The 27,396-nt window shown below is 42.3% G+C and overlaps 2 protein-coding genes across 5 annotated transcripts in view; both read left to right on the forward strand.

Annotated features, from left to right (window-relative positions):
* The window catches only part of LOC106568822 (extended synaptotagmin-2), a 60,196-nt gene extending 53,437 nt beyond the window's left edge, over positions 1-6,759 (forward strand). For all 3 annotated transcript variants that reach the window (XM_014139511.2, XM_014139512.2, XM_014139513.2), the window contains exons 18-23: positions 638-1,014; positions 3,047-3,142; positions 4,295-4,426; positions 4,539-4,644; positions 4,777-4,826; positions 5,283-6,759. In XM_014139511.2, coding sequence (XP_013994986.2) covers positions 638-1,014; positions 3,047-3,142; positions 4,295-4,426; positions 4,539-4,644; positions 4,777-4,826; positions 5,283-5,331 — 810 coding nt within the window. In that variant the 3' untranslated portion in view covers positions 5,332-6,759. The remainder of the gene's footprint in view (positions 1-637; positions 1,015-3,046; positions 3,143-4,294; positions 4,427-4,538; positions 4,645-4,776; positions 4,827-5,282) is intronic.
* Positions 6,760-12,295: 5,536 nt separating this feature from the next.
* The window catches only part of LOC106568821 (receptor-type tyrosine-protein phosphatase N2), a 149,199-nt gene continuing 134,098 nt past the window's right edge, over positions 12,296-27,396 (forward strand). Inside the window, exons 1-2 of one of the 2 annotated variants that reach the window (XM_045694068.1) lie at positions 12,297-12,491; positions 12,921-13,040. In XM_045694068.1, the coding sequence (XP_045550024.1) occupies positions 13,028-13,040 (13 nt within the window). In that variant the 5' untranslated portion in view covers positions 12,297-12,491; positions 12,921-13,027. Of the gene's footprint in view, positions 12,492-12,920; positions 13,041-27,396 lie in introns of both variants that reach the window. The other variant, XM_014139506.2, reaches the window with a different exon arrangement.

The following is a 27,396-nucleotide window of genomic DNA, read 5'->3' on the forward strand; positions in this document are numbered from 1 at the left end:
TGGCTTTTGGAACTCCTAAGAGGCGGCGCCTTACTTCAATATAATCATTCATTTGCAACACGTATCTGCTTATTCATAATGAATAGGATTTATTTGATTCAATTTGTTTACATACTTCATTGTAACCAAAAAGTCACAAATAATTAAACACACACACACACACAACATGAGCAGATTGGTCAAAAATGTTCTTTATTAAAGACAATCAGAAAGAATGTGTCGGTACTTATTTATTTTGAACCAAAGCCTCGAATGAGTGAGTCACTTAAATGACTGAGATTTATGCTGACAAATCTAGCTTTATGCTGTAAAATGTCCTAATAAATAGGCCAAGCCTAAACGAAATTCTATAAAAAAATGTAATGTTAAAGGTCTTGAAAATATGTACACCCTTTTTCCCCTCTTTGTCCAAAATGTGAATTTTTATGGAAATCTATTACAGTAAGGTACTTTATTTGTTACCCAGAAATACATTTGATATTAAAATAAAAATGTTTGCATTGGGCCTTTAACCTGAATGCAATTATAAAAATGTTGCTTAAGGTTCAATTATACTACACATTCTTCAAGTATTCTGGTGCTCTGTCTCATATAATAATTTTGTATCCTCTCCAACCTCTATGTACCACTTGTGCAGGTTCTGTGTAAGGAGAAGTTGACAGGGGCCGACCAGACGTCCTCGATGCAGGTTCCTAAGACCAGCACTAGTAACCCCATCCCCGTGAAGAGCCCGCCCGTCTCCGAACCCCCCAAACCTGTCCCTATCTCAGACCTCTCACGCTCTGTGGCCGCCTCGACCCAGGAGCTCCACAGGAGAGGGGGGGATGGCGAGCCCTACTCAGGGGGCCCGGTAGGCATCGGCCTGGCCGACGCAGGCAGGAGCACCTCCAACCTGGCCATCTCTGGCTCTCACAAACACCTGGCCCACTTTGGGTCAACCGTCAGTATCGCCTCGGACATCTCCAACCCGTACGCCACACAGGAGCTCCAACAGAGGCTGAGCGAGTTGCAGAAGTAAGCACGTATGAATGCAAGCGCACACACAAACACATTGATGCATGCACATACTGTAAAATGGTGTATATCAAATCAAATGCATTTGTCATGTGCTTCGTAAACAACAGGTATAGACTAACAGTGAAATGCTTACTTACGGGCCCTTGCCAACAATGCAGAGAGAATTAAAAAATATATTATAACACAAGGAATAAATACAATGAGTAGTGAAAACGTGACTATATACACGGGGTACCAGTACCGAGTCGATGTGCAGCGGTACGAGGTAGACTGTTCTCTCTACTACCGCATGGCAAGCAGTACCGATGCACCAAGTCTGGAGCCAACAGCACCCTGAACAGCTTCGACACCCAATCCATAAGACTGCTAAATAGTTAGTACGGGTAGCTATTTGTTTATCTGCATTGACTCTCTTTTGACTCATCATATACAGTACGCTGCTGATACTGTTTATTGTCTAATCTGTCACACCTAGTCACTTTACCCCTACCAATATGTACAGCTGTATTACCTCAATTACCTCGTACCGCTGCACATCGACTCGGTACTGGTACCCCGTGTATATAGTCAAGTTTTCACTACTCATTGTATTTATTCCTTGTGTTATAGTATATTTTTTTAATTCTCTCTGCATTGTTGGCAAGGGCCCGTAAGTAAGCATTTCACTGTTAGTCTATACCTGTTGTTTGCGAAGCACATGACAAATGCATTTGATTTGATATACACCATTTTACAGTAAACAAATTGACAACAGACTTTCAGCATGCTTATAGGGAAGGACATTCAACACAGCACTTACACAAATGACTGATGATTGGCTGAGAGAAATTGATGATAAAAATATTGTGGGGGCTGTTTTGTTAGACTTCAGTGCGACTTTTGACATTATCGATCATAGTCTGCTATATTGTGGATAAAGAGTTACCTGTCTAACAGAACACAGAGGGTGTTCTTTAATGGAAGCCACTCCAACATAATCCAGGTAGAATCGGGAATTCCCCAGGGCAGCTGTCTAGGCCCCTTACTTTTTTCAATCTTTACTTAATGACATGCCACTGGCTTTGAGTCACTGAAATGACTGCAGCACTTAACAAAGAGCTGCAGTTAGTTTCAGAATGGGTGGCAAGGAATAAGTTAGTCCTACATATTTTGAAAACTAATGCATTGTATTTGGGACAAATCACTCAATAAACCCTAAACCTCAACAAAATCTTGTAATGAATAATGTGGAAATTGAGCAAGTTGAGGTGTAATTGGAGTAACCCTGGATTGTAAACTGTTATGGTCAAAACATGTTGATACAACAATAGGGGATGAAATGGGGAGAAGTCTGTCCATAATAAAGCGCTACTTTGTTTTAACAACACTATCAACAAGGCAGGTCCTACAGCACCTAGTTTTGTCGCACCTGGACTACTGTTCAGTAGTGTGGTCAGGTGCCCAAAGAGAGACTTGTGGCATACACCACAAGACATGCCACCAGAGGTCTCTTCACAATCCACAAGTCCAGAACAGACTAGAGGAGGTGCACAGTACTACATAGAGCCATGACTACATGGAGCTCTATTCCACATCAGGTAACTGAGGCAAGCAGTAGAATCAGATTTTTAAAAAACGAATAAAAATACACCTTATGGAACAGTGGGGACTGTGAAGAGACACACACACACACACACACACACAGGTACAGATCCGTGCATACGCACACAGGCGCTAGCACACGCACTTTAGACACACGTATGGTGGTATCATACATTTTGTGTTGTGGGGATGTGACAGTGTTATATGATGTACTGTTTTATCTTTAGTTGTATGTGTAATGTAAGTGTCTTAATGTGTTTGGACCCCAGGGAGAGAAGCAGCAGCTAATGGGGATCCCTAATAAAATACAAAATACAAGTACTACATTGTGACACAATATAAAGAAATACAAAGACATTGACTAACATGCAGATTATATTACAGACCTAATGTGAATGATTGTTTTGTTACAGAACAATGTGACTAATGTGTGTGTCTCTGTCTACAGTGGCTCAGCCGATCATTTGCCCCTGGGTGAGGTGCAATTGACTGTCAGACACAGCCCTCAGAGGAACACGCTCATTGTGGTTTTGCATGCCTGCCGGTAAGAGACATGGCGGGAGACTTGGGCCCCGCGTCCCAAAGGACATTTAGGATGCATCCATACTGTAGCGTCCACATGTTATTCTATACATTAACTATTGGTGAATGTATCATATTCTGTTATCAGCTTTATCCACTAATTTTTATTCAATGTACAAGCCTTTTTCTTTGACCACAGACTTGATGCAATGTAATAATTTTAGAATAATTTTATTTTAACCCGTTACACTCGTGGGAATTGGCCTATATGGACAGGGCTAAATGTAAATGTTTTTTACAGACAATATGAAAGCGTAAGCATGGTAGCAATTGAAAGGGAACAGTTTGGAGATTATGAGAAAATTATTAGACCAAAGTTGAGGACCCAACAGTTCACCTGACACAAAACTGAATCCAAACATTACACTGTTGATTTTATGTGCATGTTACATTTACTGTACTTTTCACCTCATGTGTTGATAACGAAATCTGAATATCTGGCCACACTTCAATGCACTTTTATGACTCAAAGAAGAGTCATCAACTATAAGTTTATTTATTTTTATTTTTTTATGTTTAGCTTCCCTAGCTTTGCCATTGAGGAACTAGAGCAAGGACACTTGTAGTTGTTTTTGTTTGGAACACAACCCTGCATCCCCTCCACCCACAATTACTGTTGTTTACACAATCCAAAAATTTACCATTATAAATTGCAATATGGTCAGTTGGGCATCAAAGCTTGTTCTATTGCCAACATGACTAGCTAAGTAATAAAATATGATCTTACAGTGTTTGGCTTTCACAAGGCAATTCAGAGAAAAATATTGTAATTATTCTGTGCGCATAGAAAGGAGTCATAAGTGCATTCAGGTGTGCCATGTTGAATTTTCTTGACAATAGACAAACAGGCTCATTCTGTTCAGAACAACCCAGGGTTTCACGCCATAGAGTGCTGTGAAGCGCAGAGCCTGAGCTCTGATATCATTTATAGTATGTTACTGTACAGCCACTGTGTTCCTATTTAGGCGCTTATCAGTGCCCAAATCTGTCATTTTCAACCTGTATACGAGTACGAGTGTAAAGGGCTACCCCAAATGATGTGATACAATGTGTTCTTTTTTATCTATCGCTCTACCTCCACTCTCTCTGTCTTTCTCTCTCCCACTCTCCACAGGAACCTGATTGCGTTCACAGATCATGGGTCGGATCCGTATGTGCGGCTCTATCTTCTACCTGACAAGCGAAGGTCTGGGAGGAGGAAAACCCACACGCACAAGAAGACACTGAACCCTGTTTACGATGAGATGTAAGTTTCAACATTCCTCTTTGTTCCTCTTACCATCAAACATCAGTGGATCTACTGGTAGTCTACTGGTAGTCATTGTCTAATTGAATTGTTTGTGTGCATGTGTTGTCAGATTTGAGTTCAGTGTGTCGGTCGTGGGGTTGCACAGGAGGACTCTGGATGTGGCGGTAAAGAACGGAGGAAATATCTTCTCCAAACACAAAGGGCTGCTGGGGAAGGTGAGACTGGACCTGTCCTCCTACTGCAGAACTGTGTCTATCTGTTATTAGATGACATACAGTAAATGTGAATACACATTATTACCTGTCCAAAGCTCACTTTTCCTCCTTCATATCGTGTCATCTTGACAGGTGCTGGTGGATTTGACTCATGAGGATATCGTCAAGGGATGGACACAATGGTCAGTGAAATACTTTATTATTATTTTTAAAATTGTAATGTATTTTTTACAATTATTAGTACGATTAAGTCCAGTCGTGTTCACACACATATTATTATTGGTTATTGATCTGGGGAGGCAGGGTAGCCTAGTGGTTAGAGCTTTGGGCTAGTAACCGAATGGTTGCAAGTTCGAATCCCCGAGCTGACAAGATCAGATCTGTTGTTCTGCCCCTGAACAAGGCAGTTGACCAACTGTTCCTAGGCCGTCATTGAAAATAAGAATTTGTTCTTAACTCACTTGCCTAGTTAAGTAAAGGTAAAATAAAACAAATATTTGGGGACTTAGAAGAATTTAATAAGAACTTTCATCATAAGATCTGAATATCAAGGAATCAAGCATAGAATAAGACTGAGTGTTTGTTATTCTAGATTTGTGTTTTATTTTTTACAATGTGTCTCCTGTCTTTGCTGCTAGGTATGAGTTGAGTGAGGATGGTCTGAGAAAAACTCTGCAGCAGCTATAGACTACACTGTGAGAGGTAGAGGAGGACCTAACCAAGTCTTCACCAACGTGGCATTGCCACCAGGGCCCTACTGTATGTGTCAAGCATAGTCTATAGAGTAGTGCTGTTTTAGGTTAAGTTTTGCTTTTTGGATAACAATGAATACAATTACATAGTTAGGTGTGAAATGATCCTAGATCAGCACTCCTACTCGGAGACGCTTGGCATATATGGCCCCTGAGCAAACGTAATTGCCTTTTTCATACAATTGCTTTTAAACCCATGGACAACTTTTGGGGGGTTTCCCTTTTTTAAATTATGATTTATTTACATGACTTGCAATTGTAAAAAAAAATATATATATATATATATATTTTGATATTCATTTATTCACATCAGCTGCATCGTTATCTCTCCCCACTTAGAAATTATCCTGTGCAATAGTAAGAAAGAGAGTATGTGTTGTTCAAACAAATTCTACATTTTTTTATCCATATTTTAAAATAAAATTGAGGACTGTAACAAAATATATATTTTCTTGCTACGGCTGTTACAGCAGGTTTTGCTGCCTTGTTTTATGGGGGGAATGTACAACATATGAATATGTAAATATGTACAATGAGGACTAAAGAGAAGGTTTATTATAATGTTAGTAGTGGAGGGTTTTGCTTGGTCACAATGACAATTTTATTTTATAATTCAACAAACTACATGCAAACTATATCAGAGCTAAGTTGAACTACGACCGTCTATCCTCTAAGGGAAATAGCACACCATGTATAATACTTTGCCACCAAAGAGACAATGAAATGAAATACTTGTCTGTGGGGTTTTAACTGAACCAAATATGTTTGCACACTATTTGTTTATGCATGTTTAAAATCTTTCAAAGCATCAGCATAGTGTTAACAGTAATAATAACAGAACTTGGCTTAGTTAACCTCAGTGATATTCCAGCCTTCTTCAAATCATTGTAGCTCATGATAATTGATTTCCCAACTCTGAAATCACGACAGATGAAATATATGTATCATGGTTGTTGTCAATAAATGCACCGGTCTTAATGTTTTTGTTCTACGAACACATTTCAGCATGCACATCTTATTCAACGCTTGTCTTTACTGCAATCGCTTGCAAAAAGCACAATGTTTTGGTTTACGTTATGGTTATTCACCTTTATTGGTTATTGATTATGTCACCTGTACCTGGATATCTGTAACACATGTAAACACACTGTAATGACTTTATTGATCTGGTTACCATAGTAATGATGCATCATAATGGAAAGCATTTTAGATTGTACCATGTTTAAGCTGTAACATAGTGGCTTGTAGCCTAATGTATCAGTTCTGATGTGTTCTCATATTTCTGCAACCTCTGTCCTTTTTTTGAAGTAGTTGTATGCGTACCGACAGGTAACTGCCAAAATAAAGAAAACACCAACATAAAGTGTCTTAATAGGGCGTTGGGCACCACGACCCAGAACAGCTTCAATGCACCTTGGAGGGATGCGACACCATTCTTCTACGGAAAAATTCCATAATTTGGTGTTTTGTTGATGGTGGTGGAGAACAACTCAGAATCTCCCATAAGTGTACACTTGGGTTGAGATCTGGTGAGTGAGAGACGCGCGCACACACACAGAGGTGGACTGGGAAGTAAATTCAGCCCAGGCATTTTAGCAACACCATCCTACCTCCCTGTGTCAGTGTGTCTCTCTCTCTGTTTTTATTTCTCCTAGCTCTATTGCACTTGACTCTGCTGCAGCTGAGCTGTCTGTGCTGCTAAGGCTAGCATCAATGGGACCAGAAGACCAGGCGGTCTTCTGAGCCCAGCAACATCCTAGTTGTGAATTTATAAAAACACATTTGTCAGGCGAAGACGATCGCTGAATAGATTTCTAATAGATGACCATTGACTCATAATACCTAGGGCCCTGTGTTTTGGCAGAACATTACTTGGATTTTAACCTTTATTTTAAGCCTTTTCCAGAAAGGAGAATTAAAACATAAATAAAGCTATTGTCTGAGGATGGTGCTGGACCATCTGAAATAATAATAAACGGGGGAAGTTTGATTAATAAGCTTTAAATAAAGTGGTGCAGTGGTCTAATGCAGTGCTAACTGTGCCACTAGAGATCCTGATTCGAGTCCAGGTGACCGGGTGCGATTGGCCCAGATTAGGGGAGGGTTTTGCCGGCAGGGATGTTCTTGTCCCATCGCGCTCTAGCGACTCCTGTGACGGGCCGGGCGCAATGCACGCTGACATGGTCGCCAGGTGAATGGTGTTTCCTCCGTCACATTGGTGCGGCTGGCTTCCGGGTTAAGCGGGCATTGTGTTAAGAAGCAGTGCGGCTTGGTTGGGTTGTGTTTTGGAGGACGCACGGCTCTCGACCTTCGTCTCTCCCGAGTCCGTAAGGGAGTTGCAACGATGGGACAAGACTAACTGCAAATGTATACAACGAAATTCGGGAGAAAAAGGGTAAAAAAAAAAAAATCCAGGTCATGTGACATGATGAACCAAAACACAGGGCCCTATTTAACATTAAGAACACCTTCCTAATATTGAGTTGCACTCCCCCACCCCTCCGCTTTTGCCCTCAGAACAGCCTCAATTCGTCGGGGCATGGACTGTTAAGGTGTTAAGCGTTCGGTAGGGATTCTAGCCGATGTTGACTTCAATGCTTCCCACAGTCATGTCAAGTTGGCTGGATGTCCTTTGGGTGGTGCTGCAGTTCTTGACACAAACCCGTGCGCCAGGCACCTGCTATCATACCTTGCTCAAAGGCACTTACAGTTGAAGTCGGAATTTTACATACACCTTAGCCAAATACATGTAAACTCAGTTTTTCACAATTCCTGACATTTAATCCTAGTAAAAAATCCCTGTCTTAGGTCAGTTAGGATCACCACTTTATTTTAAGAACGTGAAATGTCAGAATAATAGTAGAGAGAATGATGTATTTCAGCTTTTATTTCTTTCATCACATTCCCAGTGGGTCAGAAGTTTACATACACTCAATTAGTATTTGGTAGCATTTCCTTTAAATAGTTTAACTTTGGTCAAATGTTTCGGCTAGCCTTCCACAATTTTCCCAAGTTGGGTGAATTTTGGCCCATTCCTGCTGACAGAGCTGGTGTAACTGAATCAGATTTGTAGGCCTCCTTGCTCGCACACACTTTTTCAGTTCTGCCCACAAATGTTCTATAGGATTGAGGTCAGGGCTTTGTGATGGCCACTCCAATAATTTGACTTTGTTGTCCTTAAGCCATTTTGCCACAACTTTGGAAGTATGCTTGTGGTCATTGTCCATTTGGAAGACCCATTTGTGACCAAGCTTCAACTTCCTGACTGATGTCTTGAGATGTTGCTTCAATATATCCACATAATTTTCCTGCCTCATGATGCCATCTATTTTGTGAGGGGCACCAGTCCCTCCTGCAGCAAAGCACCCCTACAACATGATGCTGCCACCCCCGTGCTTCATGGTTGGGATGGTGTTCTTCGGCTTGCAAGCCTCCCCCTTTTTCCTCCAAACATAACAATGGCCGTTATGGCCAAACAGTTCTATTTTTGTTTCATCAAACCAGAGGACATTTCTCCAAAAAGTACGATCTTTGTCTCCATGTGCTGTTGCAAACCGTAGTCTGGCTTTTTATGGCATTTTTGGAGCAGTGTCTTCTTCCTTGCTGAGCGGCCTTTCAGGTTATGTCAATATAGGACTCGTTTTACTGTGGATGTAGATACTTTTGTACCTGTTTCCTCCAGCACCTTCACAAGGTCCTTTGCTGTTGTTCTGGGATTGATTTGCACATTTCACACCAAAGTACGTTCATCTCTAGGAGACAGAACGCGTCTCCTTCCTGAGGGGTATGATGGCTGCGTGGTCCCATGGTGTTTATACTTGTGTACTATTGTTAGTACAGATGAAGGTGGTATCTTCAGGCATTTGGAAATTGCTCCCAAGGATGAACCAGACTTATGGAGGTCTACAATTTTTTTCTGAGGTCTTGGCTGATTTATTTTGATTTTCCCATGATGTCAAGCAAAGAGGCACTGAGTTTGAAGGTAGGCCTTGAAATACATCCACAGGTACACCTCCAATTGACTCAAATGATGTCAATTAGCCTATCAGAAGCTTCTAAAGCCATGACATCATTTTCTGGAATTTTCCAAGCTGTTTAAAGGCACAGTCAACTTAATGTATGTAAACTTCTGACCCACTTGAATTGTGATACAGTGAACTATAAGTGAAATAATCTGTCTGTAAACAATTGTTGGAAAAATTACTGGTGTCATGCACATAGTAGATGTCCTAACCGACTTGCAAAAACTATAGTTCGTTAACATACAATTTGTGGAGTGGTTGAAAAACGAATTTTAATGACTCCAACCTAACTGTATGTAAACTTCCGACTTCAACTGTATCTATAATTTCGACCAGCCCATCCAACTTAAAGATGGTTCAACCCGTCTGGCATTTGTCAGAATTGCCAGATGGCCAATCTGCCCCTTCACATACCCTTTAAACCCCCTATGCTCCTTTGAGGCCCCTCTTTTAATGTCACTGAGGTCTCTTCTTCTTCTTGGGAGATAAAATAATGGGCAACTTGGCATTGTTATACATGACCCTATGTATAATGGGATGCTAATTGTGTAATTAACTCAGGAACCACACCTGTGTGGAAACACCTGCTTTTCAATATACTTTGTACCCCTCAAGTGTTTCCTTGATTTTGGCAGTTGTATGTAAGACATCAAATGAAAACTGTCTCCGTAGTGAAGCTCCTATCCTCCTCTTGATCTGAACTGGTTTGCCTTCTCTATGTACTTGTTAACCTTATGCCTTAAATCCACAAATATTCAGATATTTAAAAGTACAATCTTTTTACAATTCAATGTTTGAGAATGTCTCCTTATGTCTTTTAAATGATAAAGAGCTTTTGCTGTATACTACTTTGGCTCCTTGGACTTTATTAAATGGTGTATGTGTCAGTGTGATCACGATGATTGACTCACCTGATCTGAGATTGTTTTACCATTTGTATTACCTTGGTTTACTTTTATTTATCTGGTCATTAGTTTCCTTACCGTTCTCAATTCCCTTCTTTCTCAGCTGTCTCTTCAAAGTCTGTACATTAGGTCTTCTACATATTAAAGGTTCTATTATTGCATGAGAGAGAGAACCTGTGCCACAGAATGATGTGGAGAGAGAGAGAGAGATGGAATGAGAGATGAGAGAGAGATGGAATGAGGGAGAGAGAGATGGAATGAGAGAGATGGAATGAGAGATGAGAGAGAGAGATGGAATGAGGGAGAGAGAGATGGAATGAGAGATGGAATGAGAGAGAGAGAGTGATTCATGCTAGAAAGGTAGATCTAATGTTTGGGATTTCCTGGAACAAATGCTGTCAGTTGGGATTTTCTTTAAATGTTCTCATAGTATACATGCACTAGGCCTACTGTTATTACTTCCTAAATTATAACAGAAGGCATATAGTGGCATTTCATTTGGCACATTCATTCTGCTGTTCATTGCTTTTCAAGGCTTAAAAATCCTCCTTTAACCTGTCTCCTCCCCTTCATGTACACTGATTGAAGTGGATTTAACAAGTGACATCAATAAGGGATCATAGCTTTCACCTGGATTCACCAAGTCAGTGCATTCGGAAAGTATTCAGACCCCTTGACTTTTTCCACATTTTGTTAAGTTAAAGCCTTATTCTAAAATTGATTAAATAGTTTTTCCCCCTCATCAATCTACACACAAATCCCATAATGACAAAGCAAAAACTGGATGTAGAAGTTTTAGCAAATGTATTAAAAATAAAAAACGATCACATTTACATAAGTATTCAGATCCTTTATCAGTACTTTGTTGAAGCACCTTTGGCAGCAATTACAGCCTCGAGTCTTCTTGGGTATGACGCTACACATCCCAACAGCATGGGGCTGCCACCACCGTACCAGGTTTCATTTACATTTACCTTTTAGTCATTTAGCAGACGCTCTTATCCAGAGCGACTTACAGTAGTGAATGCATACATTTCATTTCATACATAAAAAAAAACAAAAAAATGTTTCCTGTGCTGGCCCCCCATGGGAATTGAACCCACAACCCTGGCGTTGCAAACACCATGCTCTACCAACTGAGCTACAGGGAAGGCTGTAGCTCAGTTTTCCTCCAGGCATTCAGGCCAAAGAGTTCAATCTTGGTTTCTTCAGACCCAAGAATCTTGTTTCTCATGGTCTGAGAGTCCTTTATGTGCCTTTTGGCAAACTCCAATCGGGCTGTCATGTGCCTTTTACTGAGGAGGGGTTTTCATCTGGCCACTCTACCATAAAGGCCTGATTTGTGGAGTGCTGCGGAGATGGTTGTCCTTCTGGAAGTTTCTCCTATCTCCACAGAGGAACTATAGAGCTCTGTCAGTGACCATCGGGTTCTTGGTCACCTCTCTGACCAAGACCCTTCTCCCCGATTGCTCAGTTTGGCCGGGTAGCCAGCTCTAGGAAGAGTCTTGGTGGTTCCAAACTTCTTCCACAGGTGGACCCCAATCAATTTGTAGAAACATCTCAAGGTTGATCAATGGAAACAGGATGCACCTGAGCTCAATGTTGACTCTCATAGCTAAGGGTTTGAATACTTATGTAAATAAGATATTTTAATTTTTTATAAATTTGAAAAATATTTAAAAACCTGTTGCTTCTTCATTATGGGGTATTGTGTGTAGATTGATGTGGAAACAAATTAATTTCATAAATTCTAGATTAAGGCTGTAACATAACAAAATGAATGAAAAGTCAAGAGGTCTGAATACTTTTCGAATGCAATGTATGTCATGGAAAGAGCAAATGTTCTTTGTTTTGTATCGTCAGTGTGTATTATTGTGTGCGCTCAATGATGCGCTGGCTGCGCTCTCTGCACGTGCGCTTCTCCTTGACGTCAGCTAGGAGGGGCCAAAGCGGTTTCTGTTGTGTTCTTAGTGCTGATCATCGTAGTGAGGCTGACTGCAGGACCCGAGACCCAAGGAGCTACTGCTTGAAACGCCCTGCATCCTCCCCTACCTTCCAATCTCCATCTCTCTCTCTATCCTGCATGTGAAGCATGGATTCGATTTACATTTTCCTCGTCCTGCTTGTTTCCCAAACCTATTTTCTAACCTCTGCAGACAGGAAATTCGGTGAGTAGCCTACATCTATGTATCTGTGATTATGAAGGATCATAATGTTCCCACAGCTGCGAGGAGACGCACATAAGGTTATTTTGGGTCTCTGTCAATATTTTATTAGGCAGTCTGGAAAGGCACTGAATAGCCTACGACTGCAGATCTTGTTTGTAGGAAGATATAACGGCTATATCTATAATGGGGGGTAATTCGGTGTAATATAGCCTAATGCCAAGAAAAATGTGCAAGAAATATAGGCTATAATGCCTATATTATTGTTTACACCTGTTGTTTACATATACGTTTTTAACATGTGCAGGCCAGCACACCTAAAGTGTTAACTACTCTTAAATTATTACTATTTTAATAGCCACTGGGTAGCCTAACTGTTTTCTTATTGGAATAAATGCCATTATTTAGCATACAGTATAACCTTTTTTGCAGGGAGAAATCGCAGAGAATCACTGTAGGCCATCAGGATGCGTTTGAGGTTTGATGTCTTTCTATCACTAAGATGGTGAGGGTCAGGGAAAAGCCTTTTTCAATGTTGGATGGAGGACCGAGGTAAAATTCACTTTATATTTTATATAAGGTGGATATTCGGTTTTCTCTTGTCAATAGCTATTGAACCAAGCATTCCATGACTATGAAGATGCTATATTCTAAAGTAGGGGGTGGATAGAGAACAATCCACACTTTGTAATCCAAAATCTTTTTAAAATAAATTATAATCTTCAACAGTTTTTACACAAAGTGCGCCATGACTATGAAAATGATATCATCTGAATCAGGGGAGATTGGAGAAAAACCACCGTTTTTTTGTTAATTGAAATTTCAATATACATTTTTTTTCTTCCGGCTTTCAATCTTCAATAGCTCTTACAGGAAGTGTGCTGTGACTATGAAAATGATATATTCTGAATCAAGGGAGGACGGAGAAAAATACACGTTTTTGTTGTTGAAGTAAAAAAAAAAAAATGAAAAGCCTTGGATTTTTCTCCGTCCTCCCCCGACTCAGAATATATCATTTTCAATGTCATGTCACGCTTTGTGTAAGAGTTATTGAAGATTGAAATATTTTATTAGGTGTGGATTGTTCTCCATCCACCCATGATTCTGAATATACCATCTTCATGTTCATGCATGCTTGGTTCAATAGCAATTGACAAGAGAGAACCGTATTTCCAATACGAAACACATTTTACCTCTAAGAGAGCGGGCCACTTTATTATGTAACCTTGATAAGTGGCGGCGGCGACCAGGAAAATGGTCGCTATGCTGCTCATTGGGAGGAAAACCAAAACATGATTACTTTCTAAACCTTCCAAAACCTATTTGTTCGTAGCCATATCTATTATTATAAAGATAACCATTTTAAGAAGAGAGATGTAAATCAATCACATTGTAAAACACTTCCTCCTTTTAGTATTATATGTGGGTATAGTTTAATTGTTATCTATGTTAAATGCTTTATGTATATTAAATGCTATGTAATACAATACTCATCCCATGGAAACCATATTTTTCATATCAAACAGTATCTAATTAGTATTGCGTTAGCATATTTGATAGTGATGTGGAAAAGGTCATTTAAGGCCACCGTGTGATGATTCCGTTTACTTCCGTTTTCAGTTGTTTGCTGTTCAACGTGATGTTGTAGCCTCATAACTTTTTCTAATTGCATTTGCGAGAACTCCATCATTCAGGTAGATGAGGTCAATTAGCTGCCATTATACCGTGTGTGTTTTCCCATTGACTTCACTGACTTACCCTTGTTTGACACACACAATAATTGAGGGAATTGTTCTGTATACTAAAAGCACAGCAATAGCATAAGGTGTACAGTGTCAGAACAGTTGTCAATCAATGTACACAATGTCATGGACTGATGTGTAACATGTACCATGATGCTGCTTTTACACCTGTGTAGTAACTCTATTATTACTCTAGTAATGGTGTATAAACATGTTGTAGCCATAGAGCATAGTAATTATGATATTACTACACAAATATAAAGAGCAAGTTACATAAAGTGTCACCAGCTCACTCCTACTGTTCTACCTCCTCAATAGCATTTTCTATATATTATGTACTATATTGTACAATACGCTGCCTTGCCTGTCTCACTCAGCTTTGACTTTATTGTATTGGATGTACTGTAGGGCCGGTATTCCAGACACAGATTAGGTCTAGTCCTGGACTAAAAATCCTTTTCAATGGACAATCTCTATTGAGTGTGCCTTTTAGTCTAGGACTAGGCTTAATCTGTGTCCGGGAAACCCTCCTGTAATGTTCAGGACAAGCAGAATGTTATTCTTGGTTGCAGTTAACGGAGTGGTTGATGTTCTACCACCACATTCAGAGGTGATGCTATCAAGGATTAAAGTTTCATTTTCCTCTGTTGTGTCTTGGCACAGCGTGCAGGCTTGTGTAAATTGTAGATTTGTAGATTATTGGTATGGTGAGGTACAATATTACCCTTTCTAATGAGGCGAGTAAGATGTCTAGATCTCTCCTGACCCATATGAGTATATGGATGGGGCATTAGCTTTGATTCCTCTGTAGCTACTAGCTAGTATCATTTGACAACAGTAAAATCTGTTACGCTCTTGTTTTTGCTGCAACTGAGCCCTACTATGACTATATGCTGGAGCCCACGTTGCCTGTGTCAGATTTTGTATCATGTGGTTGAGTGACTGCTGTCTCTAACAGCTGGTGAAGCTTCATTCACTGACTGCAACCTCAGTCACCTGTGTGCCATCTTTTAGTTCACATGAACTTCAGTGTAGGCTTCAGATAGTATCCCTCTGTTTCCGCCCTGTTTTATTCCGTTTCATGCCAAATGGTCACGACCTTGCTGTAAGAACACAGTCACCTTGTTCTTGTTGTGCTGCTACACACAATGTTATCTCGCTGTGTTGTGTTCACTTCCTCTGAGGCCAGACAGACAACTCAGTTTGAAGGCAGCTAGCTATGGAATCAGAGAGGAAAGAACGACGACTCAGTTATTTACAAGCTCTTGTGTTTATTTTTGGATGCCTGGCCTCGACTATCTGAGTCACTTTTACTTCCTGTGTCAGTTGATCAAAAGCATTTCTTCATTGGCTGTAGTGTCACTTATGTGCAGCTGCTGATTTACAATCAGATGAAGAGGCCTAGTGGTGAACTAAAGAGCCACATTGCACTTAAGTTGTCGTGTTGCTTTTTTAAGTAATTTGTTTTTTCCTGGGTTGGTTACTCAAGTTGAAAGCATACTTGGATCAATTCCCCAATGACAGCAGGGAGAAAGAAGAGACAGCATTATCATCCCCACTGTATCCATAGTGACTGGGAACAAACAGTCTATAGAGATTGAACTTGTCTGATAATTTAAAGGATTAAACTGGGAGGTGAAAAACAATCAAGTTGACAGTGTGTAACTTTCAAAGTGTCAAATTAGAGGAGAGCACAGATAGTGGTTTGGAATTGCAGTCCCAATATTTGCTTCATTGTTTGTGGACCTTGCCAGAACTACCCTGAAAATAAGTTTCAATCAGGTGTGCTCACACACAGCTCCTTAAATTGATAGTAATCTCTCTGTGTTTGTGCTGCCTGACTAACTGCCCCCTGTAACACCATGTTACTCTCATCCCCTCCTCTCACTTCCTGAGACTGACTGCCTGACTCAAAGCTCCAGCATTGATCCACGAGACTGAAGCATGGACACGATACGCAAAGCTTCACTCAATCCTCTGAAGTCTCAGCTAAAGCCTGTATTCAATGTTCACTGCTCTTGCTATGCACCACTACTCTAGCAGGTCTATTACAATAGGTTAGGGCATTTTCATATTGTTCAGATTGTTCTGCAGCTTCGGTATTTCATGAGGAGAGGCTGTTGACATGTTGTGACGGGTCATGTCAGGTTATATCCTCCTGTCCATGTAGTTTCTGTGTGTGAACTGCAGCCAGATGATGTCAGATTATATCCTCCTGTCCATGTAGTTTCTGTGTGTGAACTGCAGCCAGATGATGTCAGATTATATCCTCCTGTCCATGTAGTTTCCCTGTAACCACTGCAGCCAGATGATGTCAGATTATATCCTCCTGTCCATGTAGTTTCCCTGTAACCACTGCAGCCAGATGATGTCAGATTATATCATCCTGTCCATGTAGTTTCCCTGTAACCACTGCAGCCAGATGATGTCAGATTATATCCTCCTGTCCATGTAGTTTCCCTGTAACCACTGCAGCCAGATGATGTCAGATTATATCCTCCTGTCCATGTAGTTTCCCTGTAACCACTGCAGCCAGGTGATGTCAGATTATATCCTCCTGTCCATGTAGTTTCTGTGTGTGAACTGCAGCCAGGTGATGTCAGATTATATCCTCCTGTCCATGTAGTTTCCCGGTAACCACTGCAGCCAGATGATGTCAGCCTCGATAGTAGTCAGTCATGCCCCAATGCAACTGAACAATCAGCATGAATTAAAGATGTTAATACATGTTGCTATGGAAACCGGCGCACAGGCATGTGTGAGATGACCTTTTCCGAGTGCCAGGCGGGCTAGTGATTGCAATATTTGATTTAGTTTTTGTGTGAAGTGTTTCTAGTCAGGCCGCTGGCTTACAGAGCAGAGAGATACTGACCCTCAACCAAACTATAAACCTACTGGGAGATGACTGACTGCTGGATTTTTGTGGCTCGTTGAAGTCTAAAAGTTATTTGGGGTGACTCAATTTCCATAAAGTTAAGAACTAAAGAATGTATAACTAACTAACTGTTACTGAGAGCAATGTGTTGTGTGACCAAGTTGAATGTAGGCTACTGTCATTCAAAAAGCATGGCTGCAGCCATCACTGGAATGTTTGCAACAGGCATGACACTAAGGTATAACTTTTCATAAAGTGACCTCTGAACATGTCTCATTTTAGTTTTTCGTTGCAACCCGTTTTGCTACGGTGTACCGGTGCCGTAATGAATACATCCCTGAGCTCTGTCCTTCAGTAACATAAGGTATCTGTCACGGTTGTCATCTGGAATGGAGGACCAAAACGCAGCAGGAATGTGGATGCTCATCTTGTATATTTATTTAAATAACAAGAACACCAAAAACAACAAAACAAAACGAACTCACGAACAACAAAACAGTCTTGTCAGGCACACTCAGCAAAACAAGAAACAATCTCTGGCTGATCCGGGCAGACGGGCCGCTCTGGCTGATCCGGGCAGACGGGCCGCTCTGGCTGATCCTGACTGGCGGGCGGCTCTGGCGACTCCTGACTGGCGGGCGGCTCTGGCGACTCCTGACTGGCGAGTGGCTGACGCACTAGATGCCTAATGCGTGGTGCTGGTACTGTAGGTATCAGCCTGGGAACACGCACCTCAGGGCTAGTGCGGGGAGCGGGAACAGGATGAGTCGGACTGGGCTGACGCACTGGAAGCCTGGTGCGTGGTGCTGGTACTGGACGTGCCAGACTGGGAACAAGCATCTTAGGGCTAGTGCGGGGAGCAGGAACAGGACGAGTCGGACTGGGCTGACGCACTGGAAGCCTGATGCGTGGTGCTGGTATTGGAGGTATCTGCCTGGGATCACGCACCTCAGGGCTAGTGCGGGGAGCGGGAACAGGACGAGTCGGACTGGGCTGATGCACTGGAAGCCTGGTGCGGGGTGCTGGTACTGGACGTGCCAGACTGGGGTTCCGCACTTCCGGGTCCGCACGAGAGACAGGAACTGGAAACACCGGGCCATGGAGGCGCACAGGCGGTCTTGATCTCACCTCCTGCACAACCCGTCCTGGCTGGATGGAACTAGTAGCCCTGTACGAGCGGGGTGCTAGTACAGGGCGAACTGGGCTGTGCAGGGGCCTGATGGTTGCCGTGGGTAGAGCGGGCGTAGGGTAGCCTGGTCCTAGGAGGCGCACCAGTGACCAGACGTGCTGCGCAGGCATCCTCCTACCAGGCTGGATGCCCACTCTAGCACGGCATCTGCGAGGGGCTGGAATTACTCGCACTGGACTGTGCGTGCGTATGGGCGAGATTGTGCGCACTTCAGCAAAACACGGCGCCCTCCACTCCATACGGTCCTCCATATAAACACGGGGAGCTGGCTTAGGGCTCACCCTTGGCCCAGCCAAACTACCCGTGTGCCCCCCCCAAAAAATGTATTGGGGGTGCCTCTCGTGCTTCAACGCCAGTCATGTTCCTCGGTAGCGTTCCCGGTCTTCGCTCCATTTTCTCCATGGGCCCTCCCCGGCCATAATCTGTTCCCATGTCCATTTCTCCCGTTGGTCCAACTTAAATTTCCCTTGCTCCTCAAAGTCCACCTGTTGCTCCTTCCTCCGCTGCTTGGTCCGTTTGTGGTGGGAGATTCTGTCACGGTTGTCGTCTGGAATGGAGGACCAAAACGCAGCAGGAATGTGGTTGCTCATCTTGTATATTTATTTAAATAACAAGAACACCAAAAACAACAAAACAAAACAAAACGAACTCATGAACAACAAAACAGTCTTGTCAGGCACACTCAGCAAAACAAGAAACAATCTCCCACAAACACTAAACCAAACACATACCCATATATAGGACTCTCAATCAGAGGCAACGAGAAAGCACCTGCCTCCAATTGAGAGTCCAACCCCCCATTAACCTCTATGGGCTAGGTGGGACGCTTGCGTCCCACCTACTCAAAAGCCAGTGGAATCCCGTGGCGCGATATTCAAATACCTTAGAAATGCTATTACTTCAATTTCTCAAACATATGACTATTTTACACCATTTTAAAGACAAGACTCTCGTTAATCTAACCACACTGTCCGATTTCAAAAAGGCTTTACAACGAAAGCAAAACATTAGATTATGTCAGCAGAGTACCCAGCCAGAAATAATCAGACACCCATTTTTCATGCTAGCATATAATGTCACAAAAACCAAAACCACAGCTAAATGCAGCACTAACCTTTGATGATCTTCATCAGATGACACTCCTAGGACATTATGTTATACAATACATGCATGTTTTGTTCAATCAAGTTCATATTTATATCAAAAACCAGCTTTTTACATTAGCATGTGACTAGCATGTGACTAGCATTCCCACCGAACACTTCCGGTGAATTTACTAAATTACTCACGATAAACGTTCACAAAAAACAAAACAATTATTTTAAGAATTATAGATACAGAACTCCTTTATGCAATCGCGGTGTCCGATTTTAAAATAGCTTTTCGGTGAAAGTACATTTTGCAATATTCTGAGTAGATAGCCCGGCCATCATGGCTAGCTATTTTGTACTCACCAAACTCAGATTTACTATAAGAAAAATTGGATTACCTTTGCTGTTCTTCGTCAGAATGCACTCCCAGGACTTCTACTTCAATAACAAATGTTGGTTTGGTTCCAAATAATCCATAGTTATATCCAAATAGCGGCGTTTTGTTCGTGCGTTCAAGACACTATCCGAAGGGTAAAGAAGGGTGACGCGCCCGGTGCGTTTCATGACCAAAAAATTCTAAATATTCCATTACCGTACTTCGAAGCATGTCAAACGCTGTTTAAAATCAATTTTTATGTGATTTTTCTCGTAAAAAAGCGATAATATTCCGACCGGGAAACCCTGTTTTCGTTCAAAGACGAAAAAATTAAAACATGGTGTCGGCTCGTGCACGCGCCCCCAGTCTCATTGTTCTCAGATCGACCACTATCCAAATGCGCTACTGTTTTTCAGCCATGGCCTGCAAAGTCACCATTCAACGTTCTGGCGCCTTCTGAGAGCCTATGGGAGCGTTAGAAAATGTCACGTTATGCCAGAGATCCCCTGTTTTGGATAGAGATGATCAAGAAGGACAAGAAATAGTCAGAGAGCGCTTCCTGTTTGGAATCTTCTCAGGTTTTGGCCTGCCAAATGAGTTCTGTTATACTCACAGACACCATTGAAACAGTTTTAGAAACTTTAGGGTGTTTTCTATCCAAATCAAACAATTATATGCATATTCTAGTTACTGGGCAGGAGTAGTAACCAGATTAAATCGGGTACGTTTTTTATCTGGCCGTGCAAATACTGCCCCCTATCCCCAACAGGTTAACCTAAACATAGAACTACAACTAACCAGACTAAACATAGAAATACGTTAACAAGGAACAGTGCCCAAAAACCCCGGAATACATAAATCAAATACCCTTCTACAAAAACACCACCCCAAACCACATAAAACAAATACCCTCTGCCACGTCCTGACCAAACTACAATAACAAATAACCCTTATACTGGTCAGGACGTGACAGTATCTGGTCAGAACATGCAGATTGGAGCAGCCTATAGAGCAGCCTATAGAGATTTGACCCATAGGGCTCTGGTCAAAAGTAGTGCACTTTAAAGGGTGCCATTTTGGGAAGTGGACTTGTTTGTTAGAGAGATAACAGATTGAAATTGTTATGCTGCTTGGCAGCACTAAATCCAGGGTAATGACAGTGCTCTTTGCACACAGGGTGGAGTTGATTGAAAAATCCATTCCCATGTCCAGTTCGTATTTGTCTCGTGTGCCACCCACAACCTATTTCAGACTCTGCATTCATAATGGCCATGAAACCCACAGAGTAAGGCTCAGAAGGACACAAATGACAGATCAGGTTCAAAATACAATTCAGCAGATTAAAACCCATTCAGCTGATGATTTCAAAATGATTCAAAAATAGGATGAAACTATAGTAACACTCTATACAGTAGAGTATGACTGTCTCTGAAATATTGTACAGTAACATCTTACTGTACATCTTAAGATCCAAAATAGGGCCATGTTGAATACAAGAGAAAATGTTAGAGGAACATGGTTTGTAAACAAGGGCACACCTTAGGGAAAAGGATGGCTACTATTATTCATTCACTTTACAATAAGGGGTGGACATGAATGACTCAAACTAAATGTCTAGTGACAAATATGGAGAAGGGTAGGGTGTTGTTCAGTGGTGTAATTTTGTAATTAATGGATCCCCATTAGCTAACGCCATAACGCTAGCTAATCTTCCTGGGGTCCAACACCAATTAACAAGACATTACAAATAACCACAATCAAGACTTCACAAACATTCAACGAGTAGACAATACAGGTAATTAAAATACCTGACAGGAAACACATTTAACATTCAGTTGATGCTTTCTATTTCCTGTCCAGTCATATGGTCTATCACATTAGATGTTCTTTCTATTTGCTGTCCAGTCATATGGTCTATCACATTAGATGTTCTTTCTATTTGCTGTCCAGTCATATGGTCTATCACATTAGATGTTCTTTTATTTTTTTCTTGAAGGTGGATTTACTTTTTGCCTGAAAAATATGGAATGGTAAAAAGTTCCATTCAGCTATAGCTCTATATAAAACGGTAGATTTAAGGCGATTGAGTTGTTTTAGCTGCCCTGAATTTGCCTGTCTGGTTTGGTGGTTATGTGTGTTGCTAGTATGTACTACTTGGACTGAAAAATACAACCTTCCTAAAGAAAATCAGAAGACTAGATAGTAATTTGTTTTTAACGTGAAGCCATGAGAGATTCTGATGCATTTGATTAATATTCATTCAGTTAGTGTAGTGGATGGTATACGCAGGTATATGCCAGATACCCACTTATTTTTCGGAGGGCATTGCATATACTCACTTAATTCCCACGATAAGTGTCAAAGTAGGGTAATGGAGGTATACACTGTATCAATTAATACGGCTGTTGGAACAGATCTTCCCATTTTAGGCGCAGGTAGGCCTACGCGCATATTTGGAAGTCTTCAGAAAATAATTGCCTCCAACGTTTCTATAGTGAGATTTTAGCTATAAGCAACTTTGAAGCAAGGTAAGACATGCCTTATAATGAGAAGGAAAATGTCCAGTTTTCAAACAATTAAGGAACAGGAAAAATATAGCGATGCTAATGATAGGACTAACTGTCATCTTCTGGTAGATGGAAAGGCTCCTAAAAACGGTCTCTATTAAATGTTAACTAGCTACATATAACGATGTACCGTGAGAGTCGGGAAGCCAGTTCGGGGAGTGAATACATTTAATAAATAAACGCACACAACAAGAAACAGAAACAATGACGACTGGGGAAGGAACCAAAGGGAGTGACATATAAAGGGCAGGTAATCAAGGAGGTGATGGAGTCCAGGTGAGTGTCATTATGCGCAGGCGTAACGCTGGTGACAGGCGTGCGCCATAACGAGCAGCCTGGTGACCTAAAGGCCGGAGAGGGAGCACACGTGCCACTACAAAGTAGCCTATGCCTACCTGGCAGAACGATATGATGATTATTTTCATAAATCCAGTGGCTACAGAAACACTGCTAACCAAACAACAGTGCTAGGTGCCTGTGCACTTGAATTAAAGGGTAACTACACTCAAAAACTCACATTTCTTAGATTTTTCCCAGACCTCAAAAGTGGTCTGATGTGGTTTAACATTGTTATGGTTGCTGGCTTCATCGTTTGACCTGCATTCAATCACCCAAGTTATCACCATGGTAAAGGCTTCCCACAGTTCCCCAGCTTTTACCCCCTGACTCTCTCTCTCGCCTTCCTGAGTCTTATGAAGGTTGATAGTCAGTGAGTGTAGCCTACATTTTGTAATTGAGGTATGTTTTTATCAGTTACCGCATTACTGTAATGTGCATAATATGACATAAATGTCAGCTTTTTAAAATGTAGCCTATCTGTGTTGGTTGGATTTTTTATTTTATTTATTTCACCTTTATTTAACCAGGTAGGCAAGTTGAGAACAAGTTCTCATTTACAATTGCGACCTGGCCAAGATAAAGCAAAGCAGTTTGACACATACAACAACACAGAGTTTCACATGGAGTAAAACAAACATAAAGTCAATAATACAGTAGAAAAATAAGTCTATATACAAAGTGAGCAAATGAGGTGAGATAAGGGAGGAAAAGGCAAAAAAAGGCCATGGTGGCAAAGTAAATACAATATAGCAAGTAAAACACTGGAATGGTAGATTAGTAGTGGAAGAAAGTGCAAAATAGAAATAATGGGGTGCAAAGGAGCAAAATAAATAAATACAGTAGGGGAAGTGGTAGTTGTTTGGGCTAAATTATAGATGGGCTATGTACAGGTGCAGTGATCTGTGAGCTGCTCTGACAGCTGGTGCTTAAAGCTAGTGAGGGAGATAAGTGTTTCCAGTTTCAGAGATTTTTGTAGTTCGTTCCAGTCATTGGCAGCAGAGAACTGGAAGGAGAGACGGCCAAAGGAGGAATTGGCTTTGGGGGTGACCAGAGAGATATACCTGCTGGAGCGCGTGCTACAGGTGGCTGCTGCTATGATGACCAGTGAGTGGAGATAAGGGGGGACTTTACCTAGCAGGGTCTTGTAGATGACCTGGAGCCAGTGGGTTTGGCGACGAGAAAGGAAGCGAGGGCCAGCCAACGAGAGCGTACAGGTCGCAGTGGTGGGTAGTATATGGGGCTTTGGTGACAAAATGGATGGCACTGTGATAGACTGCATCCAGTTTATTGAGTAGGGTATTGGAGGCTATTTTGTAAATGACATCACCGAACTCGAGGATCGGTAGGATGGTCAGTTTTACGAGGGTATGTTTGGCAGCATGTTGCGAAATAGGAAGCCGATTTAACTTTGGATTAGAGATGTTTGATGTGAGTCTGGAAGGAGAGCTTACAGTCTAACCAGACACCTAGGTATTTGTAGTTGTCCACATATTCTAAGTCAGAACCATCCAGAGTAGTGATGCTGGACGGGCGGGCAGGTGCAGGCAGCAATCGGTTGAAGAGCATGCATTTAGTTTTACTTGTATTTAAGAGCAGTTGGAGAGTTGTATGGCATTGAAGCTCGTCTGGAGGGTTGTTAACACAGTGTCCAAAGAAGGGCCAGAAGTATACAGAATGGTGTCGTCTACGTAGAGGTGGATCAAAGACTCAACAGCAGCAAGAGCGACATCATTGATGTATACTGAGAAAAGACTTGGCCGAAGAATTGAACCCTGTGGCACCCCCATAGAGACTACCAGAGGCCCGGACAACAGGCCATACGATTTGACGCATTGAACTTTATGAGAGAAGTAGTTGGTGAACCAGGTGAGGCAATCATTTGAGAAACCAAGGCTATTGAGTCTGCCGATGAGAATGTGGTGATTGACAGAGTCGAAAGCCTTGGCCAGGTCAATGAATACGGCAGCACAGTATTGTTTCTTATCGATGGCAGTTACGATATCGTTTAGGACCTTGAGCGTGGCTGAGGTGCACCCATGACCAGCTCTGAAACCAGATTGCATAGCGGAGAAGGTGCGGTGGGATTCGAAATGGTCTGTAATCTGTTTGTTGACTTGGCTTTCGAAGACTTTAGAAAGGCAGGGTAGGATAGATATAGGTCTGTAGCAGTTTGGGTCAAGTGTCCCCTCCTTTGAAGAGGGGGATGACAGCAGCTGCTTTCCAATCTTTGGGAATCTCAGATGACACGAAAGAGAGGTTGAACAGGCTAGTAATAGGGGTTGCAACATTTTCGGCAGATAATTTTAGAAAGATAGGGTCCAGATTGTCTAGCCCGGCTGATTTGTAGGGGTCCAGATTTTGCAGCTCTTTCAGAACATCAGCTGATTGGATTTGGGAGAAGGAGAAATGGGGAAGGCTTGGGCGAGTAGCTGTGGGGGGTGCAGTGCTGTTGACCGCGGTAGGGGTAGCCAGGTGGAAAGCATGGCCAGCCGTAGAAAAATGCTTATTGAAATTCTCAACTATAGTGGATTTATCGGAGGTGACAGAGTTTCCTATCCTCAGTGCAGTGGGCAGCTGGGAGGAGGGTTTCTTATTCTCCATAGACTTTACAGTGTTCCAGAACTTTTTTGCGTTTGTGTTGCAGGAAGCAAATTTCTGCTTGAAAAAGCTACCCTTGGCTTTTCTAACTGCCTGTGTATATTGGTTTCTAACTTCCCTGAAAAGTTGCATATCACGGGGGCTGTTCGATGCTAATGCAGAACGCCACAGGATGTTTTTGTGTTGGTTAAGGGCAGTCAGGTCTGGAGAGAACCAAGGGCTATATCTGTTCCTGGTTCTACATTTTTTGAATGGGGCATGCTTATTTAAGATGGTGAGGAAGGCATTTAAAAAAATAACCAGGCATCCTTCCAGGATACCCGGGCCAGGTCGATTAGAAAGGCTTGCTCGCTGAAATGTTTCAGGGAGCGTTTGACAGTGATGAGTGGAGGTTGTTTGACCGCTGACCCATTACGGATGCAGGCAATGAGGCAGTGATCACTGAGATCTTGGTTGAAAACAGCAGAGGTGTATTTAGAGGGCAAGTTGGTTAGGATGATATCGATGAGGGTGTCCGTGTTTACGGCTTTGGGGTTGTACCTGGTAGGTTCATTGATAATTTGTGTGAGATTGAGGGCATCAAGCTTAGATTGTAGGATGGCTGGGGTGTTAAACATGTCCCAGTTTAGGTCACCTAGCAGCACGAGCTCTGAAGATAGATGGGGGGCAATCATTTCACATATGGTGTCCAGAGCACAGCTGGGGGCAGAGGGTGGTCTATAGCAGGAGGCAATGGTGAGAGACTTGTTTTTAGAGAGATGGATTTTTAAAAGTAGAAGTTCAAATTGTTTGGGTACAGACCTGGATAGTAGGACAGAACTCTGCAGGCTATCTCTGCAGTAGATTGCAACACCGCCCCCTTTGGCCATTCTATCTTGTCTGAAAATGTTGTAGTTAGGGATGAAGATTTCAGAGTTTTTGGTGGACTTCCTAAGCCAGGATTCAGACACGGCTAGGACATCCAGGTTGGCAGAGTGTTTTATTCACTGCTTTAGCACAAACATAGGGAGGAGGCTTCTCGTGTTAACATGCATGAAACCAAGGCTGTTACGGTTACAGAAGTCATCAAAAGAGAGCGCCTGGGGAATAGTAGTGGAGCTAGGCACTGTAGGGCCTGGATTCACCTCTACATCACCAGAGGAACAGAGGAGGAGTAGGATAAGGGTACGGATAAAAGCTATGAGAATTGGTCGTCTATGACGTCCGGAATAGAGAGTAAAAGGAGCAGGTTTCTGGGGGCGATAAAATAGCTTCAAGGTATAATGTACAGACAAAGGTATGGTAGGATGTGAATACAGTGGAGGTAAACCTAGGCATTGAGTGATGATGAGAGAGATATTGTCTCTAGAAACATCATTGAAACCAGAAGATGACATAGCATGTGTGGGTGGTGGAACTCAAAGGTTGGATAAGGTATAATGAGCAGGGCTAGAGGCTCTACAGTGAAATAAGCCAATAAACACTAACCAGAACAGCAATGGACAAGGCATGCTTAGCCGAGTGATCATAAGGGTCCAGTGAGATTCAGACAGCTAGCCGGGCCATAGGTAGCAAGCTGGCAGAAGATGGAGGGAGGTCTGTATTTAGCCACCTCGTGCATTTCCGTCTGTAGATGAGTGGGGTTCCGTGTGGTGGGGGGACCAGTCCAAATAGTTATAGTTATAGTGGCCCAAGAAAATTGTCCGATAGACCTATTCAGATAGCAGCCGATAAGACAGCTAACGATTAGCGGGCCGCAGATGGGCGTTCAGGTTACGTCGCAACGGAGGGGCCAGTTGGATAACTCCCTCGGGCAGATAACGTCTGTAGTCCAGTCGTGAAGGCCCGATGGGGCTCCGCATCGGCAGTAAAACGGGTCCGGATAGGTGATTGTAGCCCAGGAGTGGCTGATGGAACTCTTCAGCTCGCTAGCTCCGGAATAATTGATGTTAGCTCCGGGACCGACGTTAGCCAATAGTCACTCGGGTAGCAGCTAGCTACCTGCAAGATCCAGGTGTAAATGTCCAGAGCCTGCGGTAGAAATCCGGGGATATGGAGAGAAAATAGGTCCGGTATGCTCTGGTCTGAGTAGCGCTGTCCAAAACTGGCGATAGCTTTTCGAGCTAAGGGATAGCTGATGACCGCCAACCAT

The sequence above is a fragment of the Salmo salar genome, chromosome ssa14 (genome assembly GCF_905237065.1).
Source record: "Salmo salar chromosome ssa14, Ssal_v3.1, whole genome shotgun sequence".
In the NCBI taxonomy this organism is placed as follows: Eukaryota; Metazoa; Chordata; class Actinopteri; order Salmoniformes; family Salmonidae; genus Salmo; species Salmo salar.